The sequence below is a fragment of the Hoplias malabaricus genome, chromosome 9, assembly GCF_029633855.1.
Source record: "Hoplias malabaricus isolate fHopMal1 chromosome 9, fHopMal1.hap1, whole genome shotgun sequence".
NCBI lineage: Eukaryota > Metazoa > Chordata > Actinopteri > Characiformes > Erythrinidae > Hoplias > Hoplias malabaricus.
The window spans coordinates 24,892,746-24,916,183 of NC_089808.1; the positions used below are offsets into that span (position 1 = coordinate 24,892,746).

General features: G+C 45.3%; 1 protein-coding gene across 1 annotated transcript in view; it reads left to right on the forward strand.

Annotated features, from left to right (window-relative positions):
• Nucleotides 1-20,174, forward strand: part of lmbr1 (limb development membrane protein 1) — a 37,654-nt gene extending 17,480 nt beyond the window's left edge. Inside the window, exons 7-17 of the mRNA XM_066681738.1 lie at nucleotides 479-547; nucleotides 1,058-1,122; nucleotides 2,639-2,711; nucleotides 10,010-10,096; nucleotides 11,308-11,384; nucleotides 12,119-12,196; nucleotides 15,878-15,951; nucleotides 16,490-16,580; nucleotides 16,761-16,827; nucleotides 17,436-17,597; nucleotides 18,132-20,174. Of these exons, the coding sequence (XP_066537835.1) occupies nucleotides 479-547; nucleotides 1,058-1,122; nucleotides 2,639-2,711; nucleotides 10,010-10,096; nucleotides 11,308-11,384; nucleotides 12,119-12,196; nucleotides 15,878-15,951; nucleotides 16,490-16,580; nucleotides 16,761-16,827; nucleotides 17,436-17,597; nucleotides 18,132-18,217 (929 nt within the window). The 3' untranslated portion in view covers nucleotides 18,218-20,174. The remainder of the gene's footprint in view (nucleotides 1-478; nucleotides 548-1,057; nucleotides 1,123-2,638; nucleotides 2,712-10,009; nucleotides 10,097-11,307; nucleotides 11,385-12,118; nucleotides 12,197-15,877; nucleotides 15,952-16,489; nucleotides 16,581-16,760; nucleotides 16,828-17,435; nucleotides 17,598-18,131) is intronic.
• The last annotated feature ends 3,264 nt before the right edge of the window (nucleotides 20,175-23,438 follow it).

Here is a 23,438-nt window from a genome sequence, read left to right on the forward strand (position 1 = left end):
TTTATTGGCTCACAGTAAGATAGGAACAGCCCCTCTCTTTTTTTTATTGGCTCACAGTAAGACAGGAACAGCCCCTCTCTTTTTTTTTTTTTTTTATTGGCTCACAGTAAGATAGGAACAGCCCCTCTCTTTTTTATTGGCTCACAGTAAGATAGGAACAGCCCCTCTCTTTTTTTTTATTGGCTCACAGTAAGATAGGAATAGCCCCTCTCTTTTTTTATTGGCTCACAGTAAGATAGGAATAGCCCCTCTCTTTTATTTTATTTAACTTTTTTTTTTTAAATTGGCTGTCTGAAATACATGAACGCCCTCCCTTGGCTGACAGAAAGCTAGAAACGAAAATAAAATTGCTAGCAAAGTTTTGCTATCTGACTTTATGCTATTAAGTAAACCCACCCTATCTTTTCCCCGCCTCTACAACCCCAGACTTGTTTACGTAACCCATCCAGATGTTGACGGTGGTTTTCCTGTGTTTCAGACCTGTGGGAGTTCTACCTGCCGTATCTATACTCCTGCATCTCGCTGATGGGCGGCCTGCTGCTCCTCAGTGAGTCTTTCATCCTCCGTCCTCCGTCTGACACCAGACAGGAAACAGCCAGGGGCAGAGGGCAAGAAAACACCCCCATACACTGGAATGGGGCGACAGAATAGGCAGATATGTGTAACTGACTTCTCAGCTGCTCCTGCTGCTTGGTTTCCAAAGCAGCACTAAGGGAGTGAAGTGTGCAATTCCAGACTTGCTGACTACGTTTAGATTTGAGTCATAGAGTGAGGACCTTGTCGTTTTTGACAGGGTTTGGGTTGATATAATAATAATAAATAATAAACAATAATAATACTCTTAAATGCTCTTTAAAAACGAAAATGATGATATATTAAAATGTAAGAATTGTAAATGCAGTTAAAATCATAATTAATTTAAAAAACTAAAATAAATAAATTACAAGACAATTACAATCGTAATTTAAAGTGCAAATAAAGCTAGGATAAAATGTCACATGTAATAAACAGGATTAATCCTGTGGTTGTGTTGTCTGTGTCTCTCCTCTGTTTACAGTGTGTACTCCAGTGGGTCTTTCCCGGATGTTTACAGTGATGGGTCAGCTCTTAGTGAAGCCCACGGTACCTGCACCCACCCACACAGCCCTGCGTCTGCTTCTTAATCCCCTTTAGTTTTATATTAGATTAACCCTTCCAGGGCTAGATACCCATCTATAGATGATCTGACTCTCGAGGAGTGAGCTGTTAGGGTTAGAGTTACGCTCTGTTTGTTTCCTGTAAGACTTCAAATAAACCAGATGTAGATCTTATTTCAATTTGTTTTCATATATTCACTGGGGAAATTGAGCACAAACACACACTCTAGGGCAGCCAGCACGCACACACACAAACACACACACACCCAGCGAGTAGGTGCTTTACTCAAGGGCACCCCAGCTGTGGATGTTGAAGGAGGAGATAGTGCTGATTCACTAAAGCCATCATCTCAAACACAGCAGGTACACCACTGCTGTAACATTAATGCTGTCACCATGGCGACCTCAAAAAGACTGCATGCTGCCGTCTGTCATGCACTGTCGCTAAATCAGCTTTTACGGAGAATAATAACCGCATTGTCAAATATGGTTGAAATGTAGTTTTTAAAATGTCGTTACTGTTTTCCCTCCTTGCATTAACTTCCTGTTCACACTCCCCCAGTCTCACACAGCCCATAATAGTTTATTTAAAAACAGTTCAAACGTAGGCTAGTTGTAATGCAAGTCTGCACTAAATTCAGGTTACTAAATCAAAACGGGCTGCACCACCTACACTATTGTGTATGTAGGGGCTAGTAACTGCTAAATATTTACATCTACCCCTAAGCAGGTGTAAGCTGTTACGTAACCAACGGCAACCAAAATATGGCTTGTTTGAAATCATTTTCACCATCAGGTGTAATAGGACAGGCTGCATCCTGTGGATATCTGCTCAACTTTGGTTCATGCGAGATCTGTATCACCCAAAAGGCATCTAGATATTAAGAAAATGACTGGTTTTATTTGCTGTGCTGATCTCACAAAGTTATTCTAACACCCATTTTCCTACACAATAACTCTCATTATACAACAAAGTAATTTATCAGTCATTAAGACATACCTTTTAAGGCCGTGATGATTTATTTTGGTCCATGTTGTAAGTGCTGACGTTAATTTTGCCGTTATTTGTAAGGCATAAACTGTTATTTTGAAATGGCATTATGCGCTCAGAATCGGTGCAGCTTGCCCTCAGTGTTCCCATGGCAGTGTGTTAGCCAGGTGTTGTTGTCATGACCTCGGTTGCAGAGTACGCATCACTTAGTAGATGCTAGTTAAGTATCAGTTCAACATGGATCTGTGGCACCACCTAATTTAGTAAAAAGGAATTGCGCAAAACCGGTGCAACCCAGTCCTGGTCTCAACACGTAAAAAAATCACTTAGAACAAACAAAAGCATCAAGACATACGTGCAAACATCTAACAAATGTCTTACAACAGAGTGTTATTTTAGATGATTTTAGATTATTTCCCTGTTAAGCTGTAATTTTTTTGCTGTGTATATGTTTTTGTAACATGTACAGTGCAGGTTCACTATTGTTTTTCTGTGTGTGTGTGTGTGTTAGATTTTGGAGGACCTGGATGAGCAGATGTACTGTATTCAGCTACAGGAAGAGGCCCTGCAGCACAAGCTGAATGGTGAGTGTGTTTGTTGTGTCATGCTCGGATCGATTTGTCCAATTGTGGTCGGCAACTGGAATGTCCACGGGTTTTTTTTTTTTTTCCCCTCTCCTATCTTTCTTCTCACCGTTTTTTCAGCCCTTAATTGTGCTTCAGTATCAGAACATTGTGTGTGTGTGTGTGTGTGTGTGTGTTGGGGTGGTTATGATGCCAGAGAGAGAGGTGAGAAAGTTTGTCACCTCCTCTGAGAATGAAATACGTTTTTGGCTGTGTCTGCTGTCTCCACTCTCCTCCAAGGCACTTGTTCTCTAAACATTCTGACTTTATTTCTTGCTGTACTCTGACATTATTCTCTAACGTTTCAGACTTTAATCTCAAAGCCTTCATGATAAAGACCTCTTTTTTGCGCTGTACTGGGTGTGTTCACTGTGATATGACGATGCACCTCCAAATGCCGTCTAAGGGTCCATTGTGTCTGAGTTCTTTAGGAATGTTTTGGACGGGCTGAGGGTCTGCAGTGTTTTTGAATTGCATCAATCTGCTGAGTGAGACGGAGGCTTCTCATAACACGCTCGCACTGACTTCCTCGTCGTCCTCCGTCTTTTACGAAACCGAGGAGAGGGTGGAGGGGAAGAGCTCTGCATATCGCAGGAAGTGTTCAGGCCTCTCGGCAGCTTGCACTTTAGCGTTAACTCAAGCACACAACCAAGTGTACAGATGCCAGTGCGCAGGGAAAGAGAGCTCCTCTTTAGAATTCGCGGAGGTAGGAGAGATGAACCTGGCTGATAACGCCCAGTTGCTTAATTCCCACGGCTGCCTCTCAATAGACTCACATTTGGCTGTTTGGTTTCGTAGTGTTGACGCCAAAAGCCCGGGACGCTTTGAACACCTGATAAAATAAGTGTAATCTGTCCGGAGCGTTTTCCATTCTCTCTTTTAAATGCTGCGTGTTTGATGTGACCGAACCACAAAAGGACAGCGACCATGCGGAATACCTGAACGGCATTCTGGGATAATGGCGCTCATGCGCTCAGTGGAGAGAGAGAAGTTACTGTTTTTGAGGTGAATTCAGAAGTGGCAGGTGACGCAGGTTCAAAAAGAGAAAACTGGAGTTCAAAGTAGGTCGCCTCAGTCCTCTGCTCTTCACTTTTATACCCACACAGTTACTCACTCACTCACTCAGTCACTTACTCTCTCACTCACCCAGTCGCTCTCTCATTCACCCAGTCACTCACTCACCCAGTCACTCACTCACTCACCCAGTCACTTACTCACTCACTCACCCAGTCACTCACTCACCCAGTCATTTTCTCACATACCCAGTCACTCTCACTCACCCAGTCACTCAGTCACCCAGTCACTCTCTCACTCACCCAGTCACTCTCCCACACATCCAGTCCCTCACTCACCCAGTCACTCTCTCATTCACCCAGTCACTCTCTCATTCACCCAGTCACTCTCTCACTCACCCAGTCACTTTCTCACACACCCAGTCACTCACTCACTCACCCAGTCACTCAGTCACCCAGTCACTCTCTCACTCTCCCACACATCCAGTCACTCTCTCATTCACCCAGTCACTCTCTCATTCACCCAGTCACTCTCTCACTCACCCAGTCACTCTCTCACCCAGTCACTCTCTCACACACCCAGTCACTCAGTCACCCAGTCACTCTCTCACTCACCCAGTCACTCTCTCATTCACCCAGTCACTCTCCCACACATCCAGTCACTCTCTCACTCACCCAGTCACTCAGTCACCCAGCCACTCACTCACTCACCCAGTCACTCTCTCACTCACCCAGTCACTCTCTCACTCACCCAGTCACTCTCTCATTCACCCAGTCACTCTCTCACTCACCCAGTCACTCTCTCACCCAGTCACTCTCTCACACACCCAGTCTCACTCTCACACACCCAGTCACTCTCTCACTCACTCAGTCACTCACTCACTCACTCACCCAGTCACTCTCTCACTCACTCAGTCACTCTCTCACACACCCAGTCACTCTCTCACACACCCAGTCACTCTCTCACCCACCCAGTCACTCACTCACTCACCCAGTCACTCACCCACCCAGTCACTTTCTCACACACCCAGTCAGTCACTCACTCACCCAGTCACTCTCTCACACACCCAGTCACTCTCTCACACACCCAGTCACTCACCCACCCAGTCACTCTCTCACCCAGTCACTCACCCACCCAGTCACTTTCTCACACACCCAGTCACTTTCTCACACACCCAGTCACTCTCTCACTCACTCAGTCACTCTCTACCTCACTCAGTCACTCACTCACTCACTCAGTCACTCTCTCATTCACCCAGTCACTCTCTCACCCACCCAGTCACTCACTCACCCACCCAGTCACTTTCTCACACACCCAGTCAGTCACTCACTCACCCAGTTACTCTCTCTCACACCCAGTCACTCACTCACCCAGTCACTCACCCACCCAGTCACTTTCTCACACACCCAGTCACTCTCTCACCCAGTCACTCAGTTACCCAGTCACTCTCCCACACATCCAGTCACTCTCTCATTCACCCAGTCACTCTCTCATTCACCCAGTCACTCACTCACCCAGTCACTCTCTCACTCACCCAGTCACTCTCCCACACATCCAGTCACTCATTCACCCAGTCACTCACTCACCCAGTCACTCTCTCACTCACCCAGTCACTCTCTCACCCAGTCACTCTCTCACACACCCAGTCACTCTCTCACTCACTCACTCACTCAGTCACTCTCTCATTCACCCAGTCACTCACCCACCCAGTCACTCACCCAACCAGTCACTCTCTCACTCACCCAGTCACTCACCCAACCAGTCACTCTCTCACACACCCAGTCACTCTCTCACACACCCAGTCACTCACCCACCCAGTCACTTTCTCACACACCCAGTCAGTCACTCACTCACCCAGTCACTCTCTCACACACCCAGTCACTCACTCACCCAGTTTCTCACACACCCAGTCACTCACTCACCCAGTTACTCACCCACCCAGTCACTTTCTCACCCACCCAGTCACTCTCTCACCCACCCAGTCACTCTCTCACCCAGTCACTCTCTCACCCACCTAGTCACTTTCTCACTCATCCAGTCACTCACTCACTCACTCACTCACTCACTCACCCAGTCACTCTAACACACACACCCAGTCACTCACACACACACACACACACACACTTACTCACTCTGTTACTCCCTCACCCACACACACACACACACACACACACACACACTCACTGTGTATGCTTTAGGTAGCTGTCAGAAGCGTGGTATGAATTATGTGTCTGATCATTCCTGCTGGGAGTAATAAAATAATCTAACACTAATTTAATACTAATATAAGAAGAATGTAATAATATAGCAATCTGACGGCGATGGAGGCGAGAGAGGCCGCGTGCTGCCGGAATGCCCCTCTGAGATCCTCACCCCGCGTTGTTTCATTAAAGGACTTGTGGGCGCAGCGTCTCATTACACTTTTAATCCTGCTTCGGCGTGTTCCTCCACTTCCTGCGAAGGAGGGGAATCCCCTGGTCCAGCGTTGAGGAGGAGGAGGACAATGCCGTCTCCTCTCCAGCAGGGAAGACCCCTCAAACATCCCCCTTTTAACCATGCCACCAGAAACCGCTCTCCCGGTTCAGCGTGGGCCGCTGGGGTGTGTTCGCGAGACGTTGTCAAGGCCAGAACAAAGCTCTCTGGGGTCAAAAGTTTGGGCACACCGAGCCTTTGTTTACTTTGTTTGAGTTGAGAACATGGTCTGATTAACAGAGGAGACACAGGTGAGGCTTTCCTCTGTAGTGTTAATACAATGTAGTAATAGAGTCGACTCGTGTCATTTTAGGATAAAATGTCCTTGCGCTTCTAAAGGTAAACCCTTGTTCTTTTCCAGAATCCTGCAACGCAGCAGCAGCAACAGATACTGCAGGGTGTTTTTGTGCCTTGTGTGAAATGATTTCTGAGTGTGGTTCAGAGTCTGAGTAGAGAGCAGCAGGAAAAAGGATAAAAGTGAACGATCCTCGTCACTCTGACTTCAGCAAAGAGACGGAGCATCTTCCTGTTTTTATTTCTTTTCAAAAATCGGATAACAGGTCATTTATCAGTCTCTGTGGACACAGTGTGTCTAGATTGTATAGAGTAAAGCATATAATGAGAGGGGAATCCCTGAAGCAGCTGCACATGAGCCTCGCACATGACACCATGCTCAATGCCAAGTGTAGACCAGAGGGGTATTAACCCCCCCTGCGTTGGGGTGTGGAGCAGTGAAGTGGACCTTTTCGTAGTAGTTGGGTGGGGCAGAGGTAATCCACCTCACCTCTTACAGTGCGTTTACGCGGCTGTCATCAAATCCATACAACAGAGCAGCAAACTCCAGACTAGTTTTTAGTGTATTAAAGTTTGCAGAGGACTTGGAACATCAGCAGAGTCACGTCATTGGAGCAGGGGTGCTTAAACTTTAGCCCAGGACGCTAGGTGCTGCATGTCCTTGGTCTTGGCTCGAGAGCGGCTCTTCATTGTTGTCCAGATGCGCAGCGGCAGGGTGACCTTGTGCAGCCTTCTGTGTGTGTGGGTGTGGGTGTGGGTTGGGGGCTCTTTTGCATAATCAGGGCTGATGTAATGCAGAAGTGCCTTCATAGACACACAGAGAGAGAGAGAGAGAGAGAGAGAGAGAGACTGACATCATCTATCCCTGCGGCCACTAAGTTCACCTCTGCAGCAAAGACACAGGGACACTGCACTGGACAAAGACTTATAAATCCAAAGTGAACATGAGAACGGATGCTGACTTTAATCACCAGTCATATCCAGCACTGTGCAAAAGTCAGAGACCACTTTAATTTCTTTTATTTCCCATCAAAAAGTGTCTAACATACAAAAAGAAAAGCGTTAACCAGGAGTTTGTTCCCTTTTACTGCAGTAACAGGTTTTTAACTTGGTGTTGAAACATTGCTGTGAGGAACCAATGGCATTCAGCCACATAAACAATAGCGATCTCAGATGCTGATGTTATAGGAGTAATTCTGGATCACAAACACCACTACAGCTCATCCCAGAGGCATTGGATGGAACAGCATCACTTCAGAGTCCCGTTTCAACTCACGCCTTTCTATAGATGTTATACACACAATAGGTGCAGATTATAGGTGGCAAATGATAAAGAAATCCCCTCTGCAGTTTGTATTCATATTTATGTGGGAATCTGGAAGCCACCAACTCACACACTGTGAAACAAGACCCGCCCCCCCGTCAGTTGTCTGTGCGCTTTATGAGAGAAAACACGAGGTAAAATGAGCTGCTTCTGACGTCGAGTGCAGAGACTTTAGAATAGCCCCGCCCCTTGTCTGAATCTGTCCAATCACAGCGCTGGACCAGCTTTTATGTGAGAGCGCAAAGACGAGGTTAAACGCAGCAGAACAGGCACAACGAGCGCGGAGAAGAAAGAGAATCGATAAAAAAAAACAGAGCTTCTGCTCCTCGCTCCTCACTGCTGTGCGCTCGGGGTCGGGGTGAACAGTGAGCGGCTCATTATCATTTAAAGGAACAGGCGCTGAAAGCGGGTGTTCTGAACAGGGCTGTTTAAACAGGGGGAGAACACTGCTGTGGGGTTTGGGGGGGGCTGTTCCTCTGTGGGAGCTTTGAGAAAATTATCTCGACATAAAGCACAGTTCACTCATCCATCTTATTTCATGCCTGAATGTAGAAGGTTCTGACAGATGATCCCAGTCCTGACATTTCCTGTTGTGTCGTTCCCACAGTTTTGGTTCGAGGGCTCAGACTTTCCCTAAACGTCAAAGACAGAGGAAAGACCTGGAGCACACCTGCTGCGCTCCCCCCACCCTCTCTCCACCTCTCTCTCTTTTTTTTTTTTTTTTCCTCTTCCCCCCCTCCTGTGTGTTTGGCTTGTTTTGTTTTCACTCACGTCTTCATTAGAGCTCGAGACAGGGCGTGTCGTAATGGTCTTAATAATCCTGGTTTTGATCAAAGTGATTGGCTGCTGTTGGCTTTTTTTGCCACCCCCCCACCGTTTGGACGGATGAAAGATTGAGTTTTTATTGCACGCCCGTAATACTGTAACAGTGAACTAATTGCCGCTGTGTGTCCCCCGAGGCTCTGCAAACCGATCCCTCGCTTTGAGGAGAGAGAGCAAGTGACAGGAATGAAGCGGAGAGGCGGAGAGAATGAAACAGATTTAGGAGAGGAGTGAAAAAAATAAAAGGAGAAGCCAAAGAAGACTGAGGTCTGCGGTTTTCCTGGAGAACCCCTCTCCCTCTCTTCTACACTGCAGTACACTACACTACACAGCATTACGACTCCCACTTGCCCCTGGGGACACACTCTCGCCTCTCAAACATGCATCATATAGCTTTTACCCCTCGAGAACCAGCTGGAGCAAGTGTGCACTTGATGAAGAGAGATGTTAAAGGTGCTCTTTAAGACCTCCTGAAGTCACGTGTGTGGTGTTGAAAGGGTTAACTCGTACTTTAGAACAGGGGTATTTAATTAGACTTCATTAAGATCCAGTTAGAGAAAGGGTCCTGAAGCCAAGGTTCTGCTCAGTGCCGTCACCCTTCAGCCTTCGTCTGTATTTAATCTGTACTCTTCCATTTCTTTTATTTTCTGTACTAATCTATTAAATGTAAATTAAACAGAATGCACCGGGAGGGCGGGGCTTTATCTATAATCCGAAACCTGATTGGCTCTTTTTTTTATATATTTATTTATTTTTTGCTGGAGTGCGGGTCTTTATTCATAAACATACTCCATGTTGAGCGTCACAGGAACCCAACTGCTGATCTGTCTTCTTATTTATAGCATTTCTGTTTTTTCTGCACATGAAAGTGTGCCAAAGTATCTTTAAATATTTTCATCATAATTCACAGGTCTGATAGTCTGAGTATGGTTATGTGTGATATGCCCAACCCTGAGGTTCCTGGGCTGCTGAATCTGTACCGTAACGTGTAGAAAAGATACACCAGTTAAAATAAGCTCTCCATTCAAAATGTAATGGTTCTCGATAGTTTATCGGTTCTAGGTCCAAGTCCAGTTCCTTATAGGACAGTGCCTGGGTCTTGGCCGTGTTTCTCTTTCCTGTTTGAAACGGTCACGTTTAAATATGCTAAAATATGCTAGTGGGGAAGGTTAGGACATGTGAACTCTGTGCTGTCCTTGCTCCATTACACTCCCAGAGTGTGGGCACTGTCAGAACAAACCTTACTGGCACTGTCTGCCTTATTATTTTTACCCTCTAACAAAAATAATCTCCATCCCTCTCTGATTTTCTCTTTCTTCTATCCGCCCCCAAGGTTCAGCCTCCAATTCTCATCTGCGTCCGAATTCCCAGCATCTGCAGAAGGAGCTGGACAGCGTCCGAGCCCAGAGGAATAAACTGGGTAAGAGTTTCATCACCTTCACTGACACTCTCAGCTCTAACAGGGCCCTCCGTGTCCATTTCCTCAGCTCCACTGACCATACAGGTTTGCGTTGATCAGACACAGCAGTGCTGCTGGAGTTTTTAAACCCTGTGTCCACTCACCGACCACTCTGTGAGACACTCACAGAGTAAAGTCAGAGACAGTAGCTCATCTGTCGCTGCACAGTGTGTGTCGGTCGTCCTCTACTCCTTCATCAGCACAACACACACTAACACACCACCACCACGTCAGTGTCACTGCAGCACTGAGAATAATCCACCACCACATCACACCCGCTCTGTGGGGGTCCTGAGTGCTGGAGCACAGGGGGGAAACAGAGTATGCAGAGCCACAGATGGAATGCAGTCTGTTACTGTGAGCATCCGCTCTGTCCTTAATCAGAGAGAAGAAAAACCAAGCCCCCAGATGCAGATCGACTTGATTTCTTCATTTGGAAAAAGGCCAAACAGGCTTCCATAGTGCTCTCCTAATTGTGTACATTTGTGCGTTTTTGAGCCGTTATGAATGACTCTAATTAGACACAAAGGCACTTAGGAGATTGGACAGCAAGGCAAACTTTGTTGTGGCTGCCTCTGGGAGTGAGGTCATTCATTCGGAGGGAAGACGGCCAAAGGACCTGCGTCATGCTGGGTCGGACAGGGGACAAACGGGTGACGGACGGTGGATGGACAGGGGACAGATGGGGGACGGACAGTGGATGGACAGGGGACAGATGGGGACGGAGGGTGGATGGACAGGGGACAGATGGGGACGCAGGGTGGATGGACAGGGGACGCAGGGTGGATGGACAGGGGACGGCGGGTGGATGGGCAGGGGACAGAGGGTGGATGGACAGGGGACGGACGGAGGATGGACAGGGGACGGACGGTGTATGGACAGGGGACAGACGGGGGACGAATGGTGGATGGACAGGGGACGGGGACGGATGGTGGATGAATTGGGGACAGACGGGGGATGGATGGTGGAACCCTCCATCTATTCATCCACCGTCTATCCACCAATCCCTCCATCCATCCATTCATTCATTCATTCATTCATTCATCCATCCATCCATCTATTCAACTGTCCATCCTTTTGTGTGTAGAGACTGAGAGCTTCAGGTGAAAGTCCCTAATGTTTTATGAGTAAGTCCTCTTCTCATCATCCCTTCTTCTCTTTCTGTTTCTCAGAGAGGAGGAAGAAGGCCTCGGCCTGGGAGAAGAACCTCCTTTACCCGATCGTGATGCTGATTCTCCTCGCAGGCACGGTACGTACAGTTCTTTTACTCAGACCAGTTCTTCCTAAAATGAACATGTCACGTGAGACGATTACACTGTTAATGTAAAAGGTGGAACATTATGAAATAGTGTGAAACTTTATAGTGTGGATCTGGAGCCCACCAACACACACACTGTGAAACAAGATCCCCCCCCCGTCAGAAAACAAGGGATAAAACGATCCGTTCTGATTCTGCTCCACTTCTGACGTCAAGTGCAGAGACCCATGTTTGTGAGAGCGCAGAGACGAGGTTAAATGCAACAAAACAAATCGAGCGCGGAGAAATAAGAGCACTGAGTAAAAATGGAGACGAAAGAGCAAAAATGGCTAAAAAAAGAGCTTCTGCTCCTCACTGCTGTGTGCTCGGGGTCGGGGTGAACAGCGAGCGGCTCATTATCATTTAAAGGAACAGGCGCTGAAAGCAGGCGTTCTGAACAGGGCTGTTTAGACAGGGGGAGAACACTGCTGTTGGGTTTGGACCAAAAGCAGATCACAGACGTTTCATTAAGAAACAGAAGTGTGTTCCACTGTGGAGAAGTGAGGGAGTGGCACCTTTTAAGATTATTTCTGTAGCTGGACCCTTCAGAGCATCAGAGCTGAGTGACTGAAAATGTTGTGGACACAGTGTGTAGTGTTTAGTTTGAAAATAAACAAATGTAAATACTACACAACAGCCCATGTCCTGCTGTAGCTTTTTTTTAACTCCTCCTCTGTCGTTTGCAGGCGTTTTCCGTCTTCCTGGTGGCTCTGAACATCTTGTATCTGCTGGTGGATGAGACGGCGCTGCCCAAGGGGTCCGCGGTAGGAACACACTCTCAAACACGGACATGGAAAACAGCCGTAAACACCTCTGTGCTTGTCATGTTTTGTTCTGCTTTGGATTCTACATCGAATGTAGTGCTAAATACAAGTGTGTCCAGTCACGTCACTCTCTCTCTCTCACTCACACACACACACACACACACACACACGTATAAGTGTTATTGTTATTTTTCATGAGAGGAATTTGTGCTGTCGGCACAAATCAAATTCCAGATATGCCCAGGTGCGGTCAGAGATGGTGGAGATGGCTATCACCAGAACAACGTTTGATGTTTTTTAGCATAGACAGGACGAAGTAAGTGTGTGTGTGTGTGTGTGTGTGTGTGTGTGTGTGTGCAGCACCATTCACAACCACTCGTGTGAGAAGGCGATGGACTCTCTGTACTCAGGACTAAAGGCCGTGTGCATGTCTAGATCGGCCTGAAACTCCAGGGAACAATACATCAGTGGATGTCCAAAAGTGTGTGGACACCTCTTAAAATATGTGCATTCACCCATTGTGGTAACAAACGTACAGTGTTTATAATTTCTATGGAAACACCTGAATAGGACTGGGAAGCTCTGGAGCAGCTGCACATGACCCCAAGGTCCATATGCCCATGAAGCTGTTCTCTGAAGTGATGGATCTCCATTAAATTTCTTAAATGTTTGAAGTGGTAGCTTTATCTAGTGAGCTCATCCCTTGCAGTGTAGGTCTCCCTCCTCCCTTTAGATGCTACAACAGAGATCCTGTTACCTCTGCCTCTTCCACTCCACTCCTTTCCGCCTCGCGGAGAGTCGCCCCCTTCCTGCATTCCGATTATTTGATTAGAGCACGGATCTTTGCCTTGGCTTGAACGACGCACGGATGAAAATCCCCCAAATTAGGCTTGTCCCGGCGGCGTGGAGACGGAGGGCCCTCCTGACAGCCCTCTCGACGGTTTCTGAATTTGATGAGCTGGACCCGTGCCACGCTTCACATCTCCCGCTGCCACTGTGCTCGCCTTTCTTTTCCCTCTCCTTTCATCCCTCTGTTTCTCCCAGGTCGGGGTGAGCGGTCACCCTGCGGGGAGATCGATAGAAGACCCGGAGCGAGGATGATTGTCGTAAATGTGGTAATGAGGCCTAATGCACGACCACTTATGACATTAAACCGCCTGACGCTCCCTCACCGAGGACTGCCATAAAAGTCCTGGCCACTGGCTCCCTATGGATCCAGAGTTATGGCTCATGCTTAAAAATGGCCGTGTTAATGTGCGTCACTCGTTTGAAAGAGAGAGAGCTTGTTTAACGGAAGATAAACTTTATAGATCCCCAAAGAGAAACAGATTAGCAGTTTTAACAGAGCGGTTTTGAGCGCAGCGTATGGTGAGGTAACACCTTAATGCCAGGTGTGAACAGGCCCTTATTTTAACCAAAAGAATTGGTGGATACTTTCTCACACGTTGTAATCAACAAGGTCATTCCGAATTCAGCATGGTTGAATCAGATACGTTCAAACGTCATCACAGAGGGCTTAGAAAATCATTCGGGAGCTGAAGATCAAGAAGCAGATGAAGATTGAGATCAGATTCCATGTTTTAACCTTCTGACCTTTTGACTGTAGACACCCAGCTCCCGATCTGTCGACGAGGACGAGAGGTTTTAGGGGGAAAAATGTCTCTAATCCACGACGATGGGTTTTTTCTGTTATTATCCTTCATTAGAGCAACATCAAAGCCTGCAGCGTGTGTTTGGGCACACCTGAAGGAATGGAACGTGCAAAGTACACACACACAACACACACACACACACTCACGCACACACTTCATCACCTGAGCGCAGGTGTTAACCAGGAGGCTGATCTCAAAACCAACAAATACCACATGCAGCTCTGACAGCGCGTACTACACTCAAATTTTAATCCTTTGCCGGTTCTTGATGGACTTTTGTAATATTTCAAAAACCTTTTCAAAGCCATATGGGTTTTTTGAAGAACCTTTTTAAAAAAGTTGTAAATGGTTGTGAGTGGAACCCTGAAGGATCTTCTGAATACCTTTTGTTTGGATCGATAAGGAAACAAGTGAAAGGGATTGTCCACAATTTTAATCAAACACTGAAGCTTCATGTGCTGCTCTGCAGTCGGCTTGCGCTGGAAACTGCTCTAATGTGTTTACAAAGCCCCAGTGTCTGTAAATGGGTTTAAAAAAAAAAAAAAACTGTCTCGGTCCAGTATGCTAGGCTTTCTCTCTCTCTGCTCATAGCAGATAAACACCATCTGGAGGTTTTTAGACAACAGAGAGACTCCAAACGCTGAAAAGCACCAACCGAGTTTATTATCACTATGGTGTACAGGAGGTTGGGAGTGGAGACATTCGCTTACAAAACTAGGGCCCTGTCTCTACTCGAATGGGAGACATCCTCCTCCTGGGAAAGCCTGTGTGGCTCCTGGAGGAGATGGTGTTGGAGGATCCAACAGGGGGTGCTTTGCCTGTGGTCTGGATCCCAATGCCTGGGTGCAGCGACAGGGACACTGTACTGAACACCCAAAACTGAGGTCCTCTGGCCTGATGTGACCCGAATGTCCAGCTAAATCCGGTGCCTTTGGGGATCCAGAACAGCGCAGTGGAAGCGGCCTGAGGGCCGAGTGGACGGCACAGGTTTCTCCAAATAAAAGGCAGAAGAAAAGGCCTTTGTAGAGCTTTAAAGATCAGTTCTGGGATGTGTTTGTGTGTTCCTCCTCTGCTGTTGACCTGCGTTGATTCACTGTAAGTGTATTAGAGCTTAAGCCTTCTCTCCTTCCCTTTTCCGTCTGTCTTTCTCTCCTTGTTTTGTTTTGTTTGAACACCTGTTCACATACGGAGGAGCGGCGGTGAATCTGAAAAGATCTTTCATCTGCTCTATTCATTTCTCCTGCCAGCGGCGGCGCGTCTGTCCGGGGGAACTCGGCTAATCTGAGCTTTATGCGATTGATTTCCTCATAATGGCCTTCACACAGAACATCTCCAAATATTTGCACTGCTTTGATTATTATTATTTTTATTATTATTGTGTTTTTTTTATGCCTGTGTCTCTTCTTTCCCTTCTCGCTCTGCCCGGGAGTCAATGCCGTGCCGTATTTAGATTACACGGCTTTATTTGTAACAGGAACCGTTAGAACAGGCCCGTAACTGTTTTCCTTAGTGCCCTTGGGCCACGGCGGAGGGAACGCGTCCCTCTGCAAATTAGCTGTAGTTTATGTGTGTATCAAATCCATTCAAGCGCTAAGGCTTTAAACGTCAGCTGAGCTTTGTCACTACACCCGCATGGCTTTGCTGACAAAATGCTTCCTCAATAGAGCACTCTGGAGGGACATGAGCGATACACACGTCAACACCAGCGTGCACAATGGGTCGCAGAGGGTTGTGTCAATACACACACACACACACACAGATACGCACATCCCCACAGATTTCAGTCCACTGTTCTGACCAAACACCAGCAGCTTCTTTTGTGTCTGCTCCACGTCCTTTCAGACCCAGAACTTTGGGGCACATAATCAGCTCTACCACAGAATTAATGTGTGTGTGTGTGTGTGTATCATGTTGTGAAACAGTGTGTTGTTTTGTGTCTCGTGTCACAACTAGGTTTTATGCAGAGAGTAAATTTACAGCTGTTTTATGAACTGTCCTCTAATCAATCTCTCTCTCTCTCTCTCTCCAGGATGCAGACATTCGTAACGCATCTCTGTCCACTTTTGGTGTTGTCCAGGCACTGGTGGAAATCATTCTCATGTTGTATCCTACACTCCACAGAGAGACAGACACTGCTCTGTGAAAAAGGCAGTCATAAAGAACACCATTCATTCATTGTCTGTAACCCTTATCCAGTTCAGTCACGGTGGGTCCAGACCCTACCCGGAATCAGTCCTTCGCCAGTCCTTCACAGGGCGACACACACTCAACCATTCACTCACACTTGCAGACACTTTTGAGTCTCCAATCCACCTACTAATGTTTGTTTTTGGAGCGTGGGAGGAAACCGGAGCACCCGGAGGAAACCCATGCGGACACAGGGAGAACACACCACACTCCTCACAGACAGTCACCCGGAGGAAACCCACACAGACACAGGGAGAACACACCACACTCCTCACAGACAGTCACCTGGAGGAAACCCACACAGACACAGGAAGAACACTGCGTGACAGAGACACTACCTGCTGCTGCCCTAAACATGACAGATAAATGCAGTTCAGACAGACAGCTGAGTGAGAAACACTTTTACCTGTGTGTGGGTGTGGGTGTGTGTGTGTTGGCCTTAACTCTGCGGTAGTTATCTGATGGTCTCCTCCGTGGTGGGTTTCTACAGTCTCAGAATTTTCCAAGGACTCACACCCAGGAAGGACGACACAACCATGACAACGGTAACACACACACACAGTCTCTGTAATACTGATAATGATAATAATAATAATATATTATTGGTAGTCATTTTATTGCTGTTGTTGTATTGTTATATTTATTTTTATTTATTTTTTATTTAATAACATTGATATATGAAGTAAAATGAAATAATATTGATCGATTGGTTTGGTCTTGCTCAGATCATTGGCTGCTCTGTGTCCATCCTGGTCCTGAGCTCTGCGCTGCCAGTGATGTCCCGAACTCTGGGTAAGGTGTGTGTGTGTGTGTGTGTGAGACAGAGAGAGAGAGAGAGAGAGAATGTCTGTTGGTGTGTGTTAAATGTGGTGGGAAATGTAAACTGTAGGCATTGAGTGTCCTATAATTAACCCCTCTACTGCCCCCCCCTCTCTCCCCCCCCCACGTGTCTGTAGAACTCACTGTAAAACAATATTGAACGTTCTAAATATTTGACTGGACGCCCCTATGTAGACCCCTCCCCCCGTGGTGGGCATGTCCAGGGTCGATTCGGTAACTGAGTGTAATAACACAGTTATTAATACGACTCCACACCACCAACAGGACTTTATATATTTCTCTTTCCCTCTTTTTTTAATTCATCTGTCTATCGTTATAACAGAGTGATAGACCTGGTCCTTAGAAACGGAAACGGGTGGGGGGGTTCAACTGGGAAAACAGACAAAACACTCAGAAAACCATGAAGTAATGATGTCATACTTTCTCTTTTCAGGTTTAGCCTCAAACCACAGCCTAGTTGTAAAATGTAGCTGATAAACACTACACAGACCATTCTCGTTTACAGAAAGAGCCTTCATTTTCGTCCTCTGAACCCATGCCATTGTTTTTTCTTTGCTCAGGAATCACTAGGTTCGACCTGCTGGGAGATTTCGGCCGTTTTAACTGGTTGGGAAACTTCTATATCGTCGTGTCCTATAACCTCCTGTTCGCTGTGGTCACCACACTGTGTTTGGTGCGAAAGTTCACCTCCGCCGTCAGAGAGGAGCTCCTCAAAGCTCTGGGTAAATAGCCACATATCTCACTCTGTCTCATTCTGGCTGTCTTTCCTGCCTAATTTTAAAGGTTTTGCCATTTTGGGGGTGTTATTTGTTACTAACATTTATGAACAATAGCTGGTGGAAGTTTTAAGTTCAAAGTCGCTTCAGAAGGCGTTGTGAACTGAGACCAAGTCGACAAGAGATTCAACTCTGTGAATCATTGGCCAAGAGTTGCTATGAGTGACTTCCAGACGCTTCACTAGAAACATAGACAGTGAAGAAGAGTCGACTCCAAAGAACGGCAAACGAACAGAGCATTTTCCTGTTTTTACTTCTTTGTGATTTTCTCTTTTTGAATCTCGTCTGTCCGTTTGCCTGTAGCATCCTGTGCTGGTGATGATACGCCATTTCTGGAGGCTGGGAGACTGATGAATCCTCTGAAAGCAAACGTGTTTTCCACAGAGGCTGCCTCAGTGACTCAGCTTTGACAGCAGCAATTTGTCTGAAGCTCCTGGAGCTGCTTTAATAAGGCCTTTCTCTTATCTCCTTTGCTTTCAGGTCTGGATAAATTGAACCTGTCAAACAGCCCAACAGAGCCGGAGTCGGGCAAACTGGCCGCTAACGGGCACCAGAAAACTCTCTGAGACTGGAGCGCGCGCACACACACACACACACACACACACACACACACACCCACACACACATATATATAAATTTAGGGTCTGGAACAGAAAGGACTTGAGTCTTAAACTTATTTTGGAGGGAAAATGAAATGATAATTATTCTCATATGGTGGTATCAAAACCTGTCCATCCCCATGGCTCCAAGGTTGACGAGATTGAAGAAGATCAAAGGAGAGAGACGAGTGCTGGGAAACGTTTTAGATGTATATAATAAAAGAAAGATAAGCGTCCAGTTAAGGCCTGTTCACACCAAATGCAGAAAGCAACCTTTCCAATGGAGTCTGAAACCAAGGAGAAAAAATGTTAATCCAACCTCCATTTCAACCAATCAGAGTTCTCTCTGCATTGCTACATGTATGTAGTTATGTTCTATCACGAACATGACTGAGCTCTGATTGGTCTGCCTGAAATGTTCTTTAAAAGTCCAAGCTTCGTGAGATGAATTAAAATCATCTGGAATTCCCTGGTGATGACTCGGCCATCCGAGTCCAGGAGTCCCAGAGAACAGTGTAGGATCCCTGGGTCGGATGGCCCTCCCCCTCCCCATCCCTCTTCTCAGGCTGAAGTGACAGATCTGGGCAGTTTGCGTTCTCCTCCTCAAGCTTGTTCAGTTAAGTTGTGTTAGCAGCAGTTTGAAAAGAAGCACTGGGTTGGAAGCACTCGCATCTCAGAAGAAGGAGACTGACTAAGAGGGTGGGAATTTTGACGACTAATACATTATAAATAAATAAATATCACATCGACAAATCGGAGCTCTGTTGTCAAGTTACAGTCCACAAACATTTAGTTTTGTTTGTGATAGAATGAAGTTACGAACAAAAGCCGTGAAAACAGATGTAGGACAACACTGTGAATGTCTTTGTGTCTGTTTCTAATTCAGAAAGTAGTTCTTTTAAGTTCAGAGAGTTAAAATTGTAACTAGGTTAAGAATTGCAGCTTTTTTTTTCGTATGAAAACTATAGTCTGGTGTGAACAGGCCTTCAGACTGCAGTCTTCTGGATGTGAACATGTTGTAGTCGATTTGTACAGGTTTTAATCAAGCTAGAGCGTGCGGTCGGTCGTGGTGTAAAATACTCCGTTTTTTTTATTTTCCTCAGACATGTTTCCTTTTTTTTTTGGAAGAGCCTCCTGACTGCACTCCTCCGTGAACACGGCTTGACCTCTGTGTCTGGGAAACTTAAGGTGGATCTAAAGTGGATGTTCTTATGGCTAATTTGAGCTGTGTTAGTGTTAGCATTAGCATAGGCTTGGATGCTTCTGTGAGTCCTTGAAACACTTTTTTGAACATGTATTTTTATTAATAATTTTTTTTTTCCCCCACATGTTGCATAGGTTGTTTTCACAAAACCAAACAGACGACTAGCCTTGGCAAACCTTAAACAAATGTACGGCTAACAAGACAAATATTGGCGCTTAATTACCATTGCAAAAAATAGTACACCACACCCCCCTACCCCTCTAAATGTCAACACCCAAATTTGTTTTAGAGTCCAAAAAACACCCAGTAAAACAAAAAGAAAACTAGCTAGTTCTTAGCTAACGTGACAGTTTGGTTTATTTTATTTTCGCTAAGGATAACTTAATCCTTAGTGTGAGTGTGTTGGCAGGTTTTAGCCATTTTGTCTTATGCTACAGCAGGTCTACATTTGTCGATCAAAGTTAATAAAGAGCAGTATCGCCCCCTACTGTCAGCACTCACCTTAGGTAGAGATTAGTTTAATACGTCTAAGTTTAGTCTAGAATTGCACACGACACTCCCCGTCATTAGATCTCGTCTAGCTCACGTAGGGACTCTTTACCCAGTAGAACCACAAGGGTTCTTCAAGGGTTCTTTACTGACCACCAAATGGTGTGTGTAGAACCACAAGTTCTATGTCGAATCATGCGCAGAGAAATGGTTTTTGTGGTTCATGGAGAATGTGTTATATATGGTTCTGCACCACACATCTTTTTGAAGATGGTTTTCTTTAGCACCAATAAAAGATTCTTGTAAACTCTTAAAAGTGATGGTTCTACAAGGGTTCTTTTGTAGAGGAAATTTGAAGAGCCTTTTGCTTGATTAAAGGTGTCTTTGCATCGTGAAGGGGTTCTTCAGATCGATGGAGAACGAGCTATAGGTTGTTTTATACGGCACCTTTTATAGAAGGGTTCTATAGGGCACCAAAAATGGTGACAATCTCGACATCATAAAAATAGATGAACCTTTTGGTGCCGTAGAGGACCCTTCTCTAAAAGGTGCCGTATAAAACAACCTATAGCTCGTTCTCCATCGATCTGAAGAACCCCTTCACGATGCAAAGACACCTTTAATCAAGCAAAAGGCTCTTCAAATTTCCTCTACAAAAGAACCCTTGTAGAACCATCACTTTTAAGAGTTTACAAGAATCTTTTATTGGTGCTAAAGAAAACCATCTTCAAAAAGATGTGTGGTGCAGAACCATATATAACACATTCTCCATGAACCACAAAAACCATTTCTCTGCGCATGATTCGACATAGAACTTGTGGTGAACATGATGCAAAGACGACCTTTAATCAAGCACAAGGCTCTTCAAATGTTCATGGTTCTATATAGAACCATTTTTGCTAAAAAACCCTCTATACTGTAGAAACATCATGTGTGTGTATAGTGTGTATAGTAAGAAGCTGGACATCAGCGAACCATATTTGGTTCTGTATAGAATCATATACAACGATCTGAAGAGCCATTTCACCATGCGCATGGTTCTGTATAGAACCACTCTCTCTGCCGAGGAACCCTGGAAGAACCCTGTTTATCAGAGCGTAGTTGTTTGTTTATATATCTGCAGTGCTCTACTGACTTTTCTGAACTTGAGGAGACTGTTGGTGGAGTGGAGCTTTTCTGTTTGCCTTTGTCCTGTTTTATCCACAAAGACATGGTAATTTTTTATTGTTCTGACTTTTACGGTGGTCATTAAGCAAACAGCATTTACACATTGGCATTATTTATGTTAATAACGCTGATAACTCGTAGGAAACTTACAGAAGCACCACAGCGATGAATCACCTCAGCCGTACATCCATCAGCCACAAATTTAACACCACCTCCTTGTTTCTACACTCACTGTCTATTCCCTCAGCTCCACTGACCACACAGGAGCACTCTGGAGTCCATCTGTTGCTCTGCATACTTTGTTACCCCCTTTACCCCTGTTCTTCAGCGCTCAGGACCCCCACAGAGCAGGTGTAATGTGGTGGTGGATCATACTCCAGCAGCACTGCTGTGTCTGATCCACTCTCACCAGCACAACACACACTAACACACCACCACCACCTCAGTGTCCCTGACGCTGTAGAGATCTGTGTGGTCAGTGGAGCCGAGAGAACGGACAGTGAGTGTGTTAATGTTACGGCTGTTTTCAAGCCTTAATTCCTTCCTTTTAGATCAGAGTTAGAATTACCTTAAATTTTGAGTTTGTTCAGAGTCTCTCTCGTCGCTGAAAGCTGTTTTATTTTTTGTAGCGAGAGTCTTGTTTAAAGACGCAGTACGTTTCTTTGTTCATTGCAGATTGTTTATTTGTTTTTTGTTAGTTTCATTCCGAGTTTAGCTCTGGTTCAGAATCCTAACAGGAGCATATCGTAAATGCCACACGTGCGCATGTAAATAAAATTAGTTCTCTTTACGGCAGAATGTAGATGTGATTTCTCAGGCGTGTGAGCCTTATGTACAGCGTGTTTATTTTGTGGAACTGACCGAGGGGAAATGGTCACTCTGCAACTTGTCTCTGGTCAAAAAAAAAAAATTCACCTCTGATGCCTTAAACAGGGGAGGATTTTATAGGCTGTGTTAGTAGTTATTTTAGTGTCGCAATCTGTATGTGTGTGTGTGTGTGTGTGTGTGTGTGTGTGTAAGTAAGTGTTTATGAGAATCTTTTTATAGACAAACTCACTGTGAACCCTCGTGTGAGCGTAACAGAAAAGGTAAACCAATTCAGGAGTTTGGACAAGGCCAAAAGAGGCGGGGATCAGCGGACCATTGACGTTCTGCAGTCGCGTCAGGTCCGTACGAACAGTCCCAGCTCTTTCGGGGTCAGACATGGATCCGGTTCGGAGGTTTTCTGAAGCAGTGATTTCAGAAAACCCACAGAGAAATCCCTGTTCAGAACCGAAACTCTGAACTTGGGCAAGACTCCCAATGCAGAGTGCGGCTGGTTGTTGTAGCAATGCTTGTGGTTTTAAAAGTAAGATTAAGTTTTATTTTATGTTAAGGTAAAGGATCCACACAAGGGACACGGAATTTAAAGCCTGTAAAAAGTAAAAAAAAATAATAATAATAAATTACAAAAACGGAGGGAAAGTGAGGTGATGTTCAGAGGCGTGTCTCTGAGTGAAGGACTTTTGTTTTGTAAAATATCTTGTACAGAGTTTGCAGTTTGTTTCCTGTTGATTTGCACACAGTGATGTCTTGTTGGAGGTGTGGATGTGAGTGGGATTTGTTCAGAAAGACCCTTGTCGTTCTGCAGCTCTTTCACGTTTATCTTTTGGGACGAAGTTTTAGGGACAGGGTTAAAAAATAAATGATGATTTCAAGAATTCAGCGGTTTTAGAACCAGTCAATGTTTCAAAAATATAGTGGGAAATTTTTTAAAATAAAGTCTGACATTTTCATAAAATAAAATTGTAATTTCCAGGCGTGAAGCTATTTTAAATTACAACCACGGATCTTTGGCTTAAAAAATAAATAAATTTTATATATATATGCAATATTAGTAATTTGTTTTAAAAAAATAATAATTTTGTTCTTGAAGTCTAAAATTTTATTTTTTAACACTGTCCCTAAATTCATTTTACTTTTCCATACAATCCTCATCATAAAGGACCATGAACGCCACATAAAAGTCCTACCTCCATTTTTAAAGGTTCCTGTGCCAGTTCATTGCTTTTTTTAATCAGAGAATATTTACAGTGAATTATGCTCTTAAACTGTGAAACAGAGAAGGGAATCGAGCGGTCAGTTCCCTCGCGGCGGTCAGTCGTGTTTTTTCTTTCGTTTCCTTTTTAACTTGCCCTTGTCCTTTTTCCTCGTCCCCAAGGTTCATAGCATTTTAAATTGACTAAATGCTGACGGTGCAAATACAGATCTGTTATTTCATTTGAGCAGATGTGTTTACAGACATTGATTAAAGGAAGCGCCCCACAGGAAGCGTTAGTCTCTCCGTTT